Source organism: Triticum urartu, chromosome 1A (genome assembly GCF_056163025.1).
Source record: "Triticum urartu cultivar PI428250 chromosome 1A, HENAU_Tu73, whole genome shotgun sequence".
Lineage (NCBI taxonomy): Eukaryota > Viridiplantae > Streptophyta > Magnoliopsida > Poales > Poaceae > Triticum > Triticum urartu.
The window spans coordinates 427,547,037-427,557,548 of NC_141873.1; the positions used below are offsets into that span (position 1 = coordinate 427,547,037).

At 48.5% G+C, this 10,512-nt stretch overlaps 1 protein-coding gene across 4 annotated transcripts; it reads left to right on the forward strand.

The window, feature by feature from the left end:
• The first annotated feature begins 7,831 nt into the window (after positions 1-7,831).
• On the forward strand, positions 7,832-9,972 carry LOC125515853 (uncharacterized). Of its 4 annotated transcripts, none has more exons than XM_087523827.1 (3): positions 7,832-8,081; positions 8,173-8,238; positions 8,393-9,972. In XM_087523827.1, exons 2-3 carry the CDS (start codon positions 8,189-8,191, stop codon positions 9,693-9,695), a joined length of 1,353 nt encoding a protein of 450 aa, XP_087379953.1. In that variant the 5' UTR covers positions 7,832-8,081; positions 8,173-8,188; the 3' UTR covers positions 9,696-9,972. The 4 variants fall into 4 exon arrangements, with proteins under 4 accessions (XP_087379953.1, XP_087379947.1, XP_087379948.1 ...); XM_087523821.1 differs by having other exon boundaries at positions 7,873-8,081; positions 8,173-8,317; XM_087523822.1 differs by having other exon boundaries at positions 7,873-8,056; positions 8,173-8,317.
• Positions 9,973-10,512: the final 540 nt, after the last annotated feature.

Genomic DNA, 10,512 nt, shown 5'->3' on the forward strand with positions numbered 1-10,512 from the left:
CCCAGTGGCCGAAACTGGACTTCCTATATATAAATCTTTACCTCCGGACCATTCCGGAACTCCTCTTGACGTCCAGGATCTCATCCGGGACTCCGAACAACTTTCGTGTTACCGCATACTAATATCTCTACAACCCTAGCATCACCGAACCTTAAGTGTGTAGACCCTACGGGTTTGGGAGACACGCAGACATGACCGAGAAAACTCTCCGGCCAATAAACAACAGCGGGATCTGGATACCCATGTTGGCTCCCACATGTTCCATGATGATCTCATCGGATGAACCATGATGTCGAGGATTCAATCAATCCCGTATTCAATTCCCTTTGTCCAGCGGTATTGTACTTGCCCGAGATTCGATCGTCGGTATCCGATACCTTGTTCAATCTCGTTACCGGCAAGTCTCTTTACTCGTTCCGTAACACATCATCCCGTAATCAACTCCTTGATCACATTGTGCACATTATTATGATGTCCTACCGAGTGGGCCCAGAGATACCTCTCCGTCACATGGAGTGACAAATCCCAGTCTCGATTCGTGCCAACCCAACAGACACTTTCGGAGATACCCGTAGTGCACCTTTATAGCCACCCAGTTACGTTGTGACGTTTGGTACACCCAAAGCATTCCTACGGTATCCGGGAGTTGCACAATCTCATGGTCTAAGGAAATGATACTTGACATTAGAAAAGCTTTAGCATACGAACTACACGATCTTTGTGCTAGGCTTAGGATTGGGTATTGTCCATCACATCATTCTCCTAATGATGTGATCCTGTTATCAACGACATCCAATGTCCATGGTCAGGAAACCGTAACCATCTATTGATCAACGAGCTAGTCAACTAGAGGCTTACTAGGGACATGGTGTTGTCTATGTATCCACACATGTATCTAAGTTTCCTATCAATACAATTCTAGCATGGATAATAAACGATTATCATGAACAAGGAAATATAATAATAACTAATTTATTATTGCCTCTAGGGCATATTTCCAACAGGTAAGGGGTTTATTTGTATAAAATTATGGACCGTTCACATTCGCCCGACACATGGAAATTGAGGCGACGACAGGATGAAATCATAAAGATAGGACATGGAGGTCAAAAGCGGACTGTCGCCAATCCAGAGTAGGATGAAGAACCTGCCTTGCAAAGCCGAAGACATGAGCCGGATACTACATCGTAATTGAAGGCAAGTTCAGGGGCTACTGAGGGAGTCTTGGACTAGGGGGTCCTCGGGTGTCCGGTCTATTCGATATGGGCCGGACTGATGGGCCGTAAAGATGAAACAGAAGGCTATCCCTCGTGGCCGGGTTGGACTCCTATATGTGTGGGCGGCAAGTTTGATGTCCAGATGTATTATTTCCTTCCTCTGTAAACCGACTTTGTGTAACCCTAGGCCCCTCCGGTGTGTATATAAACCGGATGGTTTAGTCCGTAGAGGTCATCGAAATAATCATAGGCTAGATAGCTAGGGTTTAGCCATTATGATCTCGAGGTAGATCAACTCTTGTAACCCCTATACTCATCGAATACAATGAAGCAGGACGTAGGGTTTTTACCTCCTTTAAGAGGGCCCGAACCTGGGTAAACATCGTGTCCCCATTGTCCCTTGTTACCATTGATCCGTAGACTCGCAGCTTGGGCCCTCCTACCTGAGATCTGCCGATTTTGACACCGACACCCTCTGCGATGGTATAGTATGGATGTGGTTGGAGTAGACCCGAATTATCGGGTTTTTTTGTGAGCGCGGAGCGACAGTTGCATTTTGTTTCACTTTTATATGAGGCCTCTCCCAATGCTCCACCTTGTACAGGTGTTAAAGGTTGTCAACTAAGCAAAAAAATCTGATGTGGCATGCTAAGAAGAGAGAGAGAGAGAGAGAGAGAGAGTAGTATGGTGACCCAGAAGGAAACGGTGCTAAGCACGTGTACCTAGATGGAAGCACAATTCTGAGTCTACAACAAATTAAATGCATGAAGCTTAGCACCCCAAAGTTTTAGCACATTTGCATTGGGTACTTGAGTTGCTAAGGCATTTAATATGCTTAGCACATCATGTAAGCACCTTTGCATTGGAAGAGGTCTGAAAAGACTTCCGTGTGCTGAGCTGCACTAGATGCAGATTGATTGAGGTTTTTTTTTGAGGAACTTTGATTGAGGTGAATTTTTTTTGAGGGACTTTGATTTTTTTTAGGGATATTTGAGGGACTTTGATTGAGGTTTTTTTTTTGAGGCAATCTCGCGAAGCTTTTTATTCAAACCGTCACAATGTTTACAGGGACGAAAGAAATGCCATCGGTCTGGCCTAACCAAACATGGCGACCAGGCCCTAATTTTAATGCATGCTTCGCTAGATTGTGAGCATCCACATTGGAGCTCCTAGACTCATGAACTATATTACAAGAGGAAAAAGAAGTAGTTGTCATCTTGATCTCTTTAACAATAGCTCCATAGCTCGATCCGCTTCCCGTTTGGACTTCCGTAACCACCCCTTTGCAATATGATGCTAAATGTATGTGATGAAGATTCATATCTTGGGCCAATGCTAACCCTTCCCTGATCGCCAATACCTCCAGAGTGGCTGCGTCACGATGGTTCAGAAACACATAAGCTGATGCGCCCAAAAAAACACCATCAAAGTTCCTGCATATAGTGCCCACAGCGCCATGGTTTCCTCCCCTTGTCGTCCCAGCATCGACGTTGATCTTTGCATAACGTTCTGGTGGAGCTATCCACCCCATCCTCCTGGTGACCGCACTCATGTTGGGTTCTCTCACATGCGATAATGCTTCGATCTCCGTTAGATATGTGTTCACAAAAGCATTAATAGCGAAAGGGCTTTTGAAAATATCTTCATGAATCACCTTTCATCTCGCCCCCCAAATGGCCCAAAGTGTTACCACCAACCTGATAAACTCCTCTGAAGGTAAGGCTTTCCCCATAGCAAAAATCCAATCCTTGGCTCCTTCATGCTGATTCAAGCTGATCTGGTCGAGTATGTGTTCGGATGACAGTGCCCATGTACTCCATGACATAGGACATTCGAGTAGCACGTGTTTCCACGAGTCATGAGCTCCACATAGAGTGCAAGATGCTGTTGTGGCCATATTTCTGCAGAGTAAAACTTCCCCAGATGGGATCGAACTCTTCGCCAATCTCCAAAGAAATACCTTCAGCTTTGGTGGAACCTGCATTTTCCACAAAGATTTCCACTCGCACCCCTCTGCTCCTACGTCAGAAGTGCCCTCGCCGCCCTCAAGCCAAGCCTCCCTGTTAAGCTTTGTCCGAACGAGCATGCCATAACATGAGCTGACAGAGAAATTGCCCCTAGGCTCCTCGCTCCATGCCCAGAAATCTGAAACCCAATGCGTGCATAATGGTATTTGGAGGATTGCCTCCGAATCAAAAGGAGTAAAAACTGACCGGACAAGCTGCGTCCTCCACGAGGCTGTGGCGCTCTCAATGAGTTCTGCGACACGACGTGGTGGCTCCATTACAAGGGACGTGATTGGTCTCTTAAAGCTCTCTCTAGGGTTCCAATTCTGAGACCAGATGTTTGTTTCTTCTCCATCCCCTATCCGGCGAATGATCCCTTGTGCCAAAACGTCTCTTCCGTCCAAAATTCCCCTCCAAATCTGTGAGGGTCGCGAACCCAACTATGTTTCCAAAAGTGAACGGTCTGGGAAATAGACAGCTTTCAGAATCTTAGCACTCAGTGACTCTGGGTCTTCCAAGATCCTCCATGCTTGCCTGGCTAAAAGGCTCAAGTTAAAAAGCTCTAGGTCTCGAAACCCCATGCCTCCCATATATTTCGGCATTGTCATCGTGTCCCATGCCACCCATGCCGGTTTCCTCTGTCCTCTTTTGCTCCCCCACCAGAACTGTCGAATAATGGACGTGACACTCTCACACAGTCCTCTTGGGAGCCTGAAACATGACATAGAGAACACTGGTATTGCTTGAGCCACTAATTTTATAAGAACCTCTTTGCCCGCTGCAGACAGTAATTTTCCCATCCAGCCTTTAACTTTTTCCCAGACTCTGTCTCTCAAATACTTGAACGTGCCATTCTTTGAGTGTCCCACTTCTGTTGGCATTCCCAAATAACGGCCACTAAGTGATTCATTATGCACTCGAAGCTTGTTCTTCACCCCATCTCTCAAAGCCTGAGGGCACCCTTTGCTAAAAAATATGGATGACTTTGCATTGTTAACTTTCTGGCCTGATGCCCCGCAATAAGCCTCCAGTAGGTTTGACACCTTCTCTGCCCCCTCAACACTAGCCTTGAATAGCAACAGGCTATCATCCGCGAACAGGAGATGGTTCACGGCTGGTGCCGTGGGAGCCACCTTGATACCTGCCAACAAAGATGACTGAGAACTGGATTTCAGGAGGCACGAAAGGCCCTCTGCTGCAATCAAGAAAAGGTAAGGGGAGATTAGATCTCCCTGCCGAAGTCCTCTGGATGGTTTGAACCTCTCGAGCTTCTCCCCATTAAATAGAACTTGAAATGATAAACTGGATATCATAGTCATGGTTGTATCAATCCATCCCTGTGCAAAACCCAATTTGGCTATGATGGCTCTCAAGTAGTCCCACTCCAATCTATCATAAGCTTTCATCATATCCAACTTGAGGGCACAAAAACTGTTATTCTTTGACCTTTTACGCTTCATAAAATGCAAACACTCATAAGCACAGATTATGTTGTCTGTTATCATCCTACCAGGCACAAAAGCTGGCTGCTCCTGAGATATGATTTCTGGAAGTACTTGCTTCAATCTGTTAGCCACTACCTTTGATGCTATTTTATAGAGGACGTTGCACAAACTTATTGGTCTGAATTGAGAGAGAAGGGTTGGGTTGTTCACCTTTGGAATGAGCACTAGGATAGTCTCATTAATACATTCAGGGCTCTCCTCTCCTCTCACAATCCTCAATACAATTTTTGTTACTTCATCTCCACACACATCCCAGTGTTTCTGATAAAACTGAGCAGGAAAACCGTCAATCCCGGGGGCCTTAGTTGGAAACATTTGGAAGAGTGCTGATTTGACCTCTTCCCTTGTGTAAGGAGCGCATAGATCATTGTTCATTGCTGTTGTAACCTTGCGTGGAACATGCTGAAGAACCTCCTCAACTCCTTGCACCCCTTCAGATGTGTAAAGATTCTGATAGAACTCGTTAACCATCGTCCTTAGCTCAGTTGGGTCATTTACTAGCACCCCCAACGCATTCTCCAAAGCCCGGATCATGTTCTTCTTTCTCCTTAAGCTAGCACGGAGGTGAAAAAATTTAGTATTCCGGTCACCCGAAGATAGCCATTCTATGCGTGCTCGCTGTCTCCACATAATCTCCTCCCGATGATACAGCTCAACCAACCTCTCATTAATCTTAAGCTCAATGTGTGTAGGGGCGAGCCGAAGGGGGTCACTCCGTAACTCCTCCAGTTTTTGCTTTAGCTCCTTGATTTCTTTCCTCACGCTCCCAAAGGATTTTCTACTCCACGTGGTTATCCCTCTCGCCACCATTGCGAGCTTTTCTTGAAGCTCCTGAACAGTATCGATCGGTTCCCCTCCTCCCCATTCTGAACTCACAACACCTCCAAACGCTTCATGTTTCTCCCACATGACCTCATACCGAAAGGATCTAGTTGGTTTGGAATCTTCAGAACGCCCAAAATTCTAAGAAGATTGGCCCATGATCTGAAGTTGCTGATGTGTGATGTTCCAGGCTCGCCAAAGGGAAACGTGCCATCCATTGAGGGTTGACCAGAGCTCTATCCAACCTGCACCTAGTAAATGTGCCTCCAGACACCTTCTTCTCAAAAGTCCAAAATCTCCCTTTATATCCAATATCCATCAACATGCAAACGTCGGTAGCCTCACGGAAGGCTTGGATTTGTGCATTGCTGCGTTGTCCAACCCCAACGTGTTCATCCGGACGTAATACTTCATTGAAATCTCCCATACATAACCACGACAGTGAGCCCAAAGTACTTATGTTTTTTAAAACTGTCCACGTTTGGTGCCGCAAGTGTGTTTGGGCCTCACCATAGACACATGTCATTCTCCATACATCACATCCCGGCTCCTCCACAGATACATCAAGATGATAGCAAGAGTAACCCAAAACCTCAATCTTTATTTCATTATCCCAAAACAGCCCTAAACCACCACTTCTACCCTGACTACTAACTGCATAAGATTTATCATAACCCAAAGTACTTGCTAAAGATTCTACCCTCGCTCCTTCTATTTGTGTTTCAACAATACACAGGAGGGTAGGGGAAAACTTCCTCGTGAATTCGCGAAGTTCTTGGACTGTCGCGGCGTTGCCCACACCACGACAGTTCCAGCATGGAGCACTCATTGGGACGGGCAGCGCTCCTCGAAGGAGCCCGCCAAGTTCTTCACTAGACTGCTTTGAACATCATTCTCTCCATCGTCCAACCTGGTGCACTTCTGTTCCCTGACTGGTATTGGACTGACCACATTGGTACTACTTGGGACTATAGCCAGCTCATTCCCCCGATAAGTTTGAACTTGCTGTGTCCCCTGAGAGTTAGCACGCAGGTCAGGGTCTGATCGGTCCCCCCTCTTCCTGTTCAGATCCTCTGTCATCATATCGGCATATGTATCCTCCAAATCATCCTCCTGACCATACTTGTCTTTCCCATTGGATTGCTTTCCTGCATCTCGGTTCCCCGATCTTCCCCCTCTTCTTCCTCCGCGACGTCCCCGCCCCCCACCAGGGCCACGGCCAGCCCGCATTGTCCACAAAGCTCGGAGGTCGCTGAAGACTAATGCAGATTTTGGGTGAATTCCATCCCATGCTCCTTGAATACATGTCCCAGGTGTCCGCACACCACACACCAATCCGGGAGGCGCTCGTACTTGACCCTATAAATCTGCTTCTCTTTGTTCCTTATAAGTGACACCGCATTCTTGAGGGGCTTGTTGACATTGATTTTAACCCAGACACGAAAGAAATTGCCCACAAAATCGTGCGAAGATCTCTCAACATGAAGTACTTCTCCTACTTTGGCAGCCAAAGAAGGTACCAAGTGTGCATAAAGCTCTGGTATATCATGGAGCTGAATCCAAATATCTATGGTGTAAAGCTTGACTCTGGTCGGCTGGGTTATTCCATCGTACGGAGTGATAACAACGGCATGCCCTCTGAAATTCCAGGGCCCCTCTTGCATGACTCTTTCCCAGTCCCTTAAACAGCTGAATTGCAGAGTATACAGATTGGATTCGAGCGGTCTGAAATTCACAGGCTGCGCAAGATCCCTTGCCGATCTCATGTTTCTGAAGAACCATGTTTGACTATAGGGTTTGTCAATGTGAACTCGAGCCACTGCCCTCCACCTTGCGGCTTCCTTTGGGACTGCAGCCTCATCCACAACCACGTCGTCCATATCGTCCTCTTGGAGCCCTAGCTCTTGCATCATCTTCTCCAGATCCGTCGCGGACGAAGGGCCGGCGGCCGCAGCCGACGCGCCTCCAGCTTCCGCAGACATCTTGCACTTCTTACCCGATCTTCTTCGCAGCACCGGGTGTTTCTATGGAGAAACCCTAACCCGGGCCGATTGCAACGAGGAGAACTCGACCAAGGCCGGGTAGCGTTCCAGGGAACGCCCCTGAATCAGCCCGAATCGGTCCTCTAGAGCAAATCGGCGGGAGGGAAGAAGCGATCTCAACGGCGGCTAGAATCGCCGCCGAGAGGAAAAACCCTAGCGTGAGGGAAAGCCAATTGCGCTCCTGGACTTTGATTGAGGTGATGTAGTGCTCGTTTGCTGGCCAGCGGATGGGCTTTTCCTGCTCGTTTGCTGGCCAGGAAAAGCCCATGATGGTCCGACCCAACAACACCACGCGGGGTTGATAAGGTGAGACGACCAAGAACAGGAAGACCTAGACCTACCTCCCATTCCTCCCTCCTTCCGCCGCCGCCGTTCAGCTCCAGGTTCCCCGCCGCCGCTGTGCTCCAGGTTCCCCGCCGCCGCCGCTCAGCTCCAGGTTCACCGCCGCCGCCGCTCAGCTCCAGGTTCGCCGCCGCCGCTCTGCTCCAGGTTCGCCGCCGCCGCCTGTAGATCTGTGCCAACTTGCTTCGTTTTTCTGCATTTCTTGTCCTTATTCTACTACTACTTGTTACCCTCCCAGGAGATCGTCGGAGAGGATGAAGCGGCGGATCCTGAACCTTGGGTTGTATGACGGCCTCAGGCACTTGTATTCGCTCCGGCGCTTGGACCTCCTCAAGATTAATTTTTTTCACCCCACGGCGGAACAAGTTGCCGCGCATGGCAAGGTGTTGCCAACAGCAACTTGCTTCGTTTTTCTGCATTTCTTGTCCTTATTCTACTACTACTTGTTACCCTCCCAGGAGATCGTCGGAGAGGATGAAGCGGCGGATCCTGAACCTTGGGTTGTATGACGGCCTCAGGCACTTGTATTCGCTCCGGCGCTTGGACCTCCTCAAGATTAATTTTTTTCACCCCACGGCGGAACAAGTTGCCGCGCATGGCAAGGTGTTGCCAACAGTACTGACGCCCGCCGAGGCCAACACGACAAGGACCTCCAGCACTAATCTGGCGGCGGCGGAGGCGGCGGCGCCCAAGATTGATCTGCCAAAAACCGAGCTGGTCATAAGGCCGCCGCAGCTCGACTACTACATGTTGAACCATCACACCGTTCATTTCTTGCCCACCGCCTCGGAGAGCAAGGTCGTCTTGGTCGACCGCGGGAACCGCATGCTGCGCTTCGACGTCGTCGATGGCACCCGCTGCATCGATACGCTGCCATGGCTCCACGGACCCAAGGTGATGCCCATGTCCATCTCCGTCCCTCCAACGGATGTACACCTCTATGACGGCGAACACACCGGCGATCTCTACATCATCGATGGCCTCCTCTACCCGCACATGGCGGAGGAGCGGCCGCAGTTCGAGGCCCTGGTGTGGAGGGGGATCCGCCCGACCCATCACAGCTTCTGGCACTGCGACATCCTCCCACTGCCGCCGTGGATCACCCACCACAAGCGCGCCTTCGTCCACGGCCATGCCCTCGTCGGCGACACCATCTGCTTCTCCATCTCTGGCACTGAGGATGCCAGCACCTCCAACTCTGCAGGCATCGAGGGTGCCGGCACCTACTGCTTCCACATTGCGACTCGTGAGTGGAGCAAAGCTGGCGACTGGCTCATGCCCTTCCATGGCAAGGCGGATTACGTCCCTGAGCTTGGCCTCTGGTTTGGCATCTCTTCGCAAGGCAACCTCCCCTGCGCTGCTGACCTCTCGGGCGTTGTCACAGGGGAGGAGCCGTCGCCGGACAAGATGCGGATCTGGGCTCGTGATGACCTGCCAGAGGAGTGGCAGCCTGACATTTTGTTCAGGTCCAAGGTAGCGAGTCTCGGTTCTGGCAGGTTCATCCTCATGGACATGTTGGATACCATTGCACCTGCATCTGGCAAGGAATTTACCCTCTTCACTGGTATGGAGCTAGCGTTCAGCAATGGCAGCAAAGGCAACGAGAGTGGCCACCACAATAGTAGAGGCAACGAGAGCAGTAGCTCTGGTGACGAGAATGGCGCCAAAGGCAAAGGGACAATGTGTGGCCTCCGTATGATCAAGCACAAATCCGGTCGTTACATGTTGAAGAGGAAATTGGAGATCAAGGCGGTGTTCTGAATGATTCAGCAAGTCATTTTGAACTGAACTGCAGCTAGTGTATGCATGCATGCATTCTGTTACTTAATTTGCTATCTTGAGTCAGTCAGTCTAGTGTTGCTGCTCCATCTCCATGTTTACAGCAACTAGTGTTGCTGCTCCGTGTTAAGCCGGGTTAACTAATCTATCTTGCTGTATGATGAAACGTACTACCATAAATTGTACGTACCTCCCTGGTGTTATTCTGGACCATTTCCATCTAGTATTTGGATTTGCTGCTGAGCAAATAATTGTTTGATTTGATGGCAATCAATTTTGTATCCTTAAGCTTAGCTGCAGAATCCAGTATGTAGTAATGCTGGCTCAGTTTCCATAGTTGATTTCAAGGGACTACAGTTTGGTGATGAACGAAAACAGCAGTTTGGTTAAGTACAAACTCTTCATCTTCAAGTCACTGACAATGTTGTAACTAAGTCAAAACTGTGCACTTTTCACTTCAGGTAGGAGTATGAGAGTGGTAAAGGAATGCAGGTTCCAAATTTTCTTTCTTTAAAAAAAATGCATGCTCAGTTTTGACCTTTGGCCATACGTAGCTTTCAATTAAAGATAAACATATATTTTTTTTCGCTTCAGGTATGAGTATGAGAGTGGTAATTTGTTTTTTGTTTTTTAAATAAACATGTTTATATTTGTCTAAAAAGATGTAGCGGCACACTGGAGCAGTCTGCACAAAATACCTGAAACTGAAACTAATCTACGCAGCAATTAAACTTGTAGGGGATCTAGCCTCCAGTGGCCTTTGGCGGCTATATAAACCCTAGCAAATTAAGCCAATAGC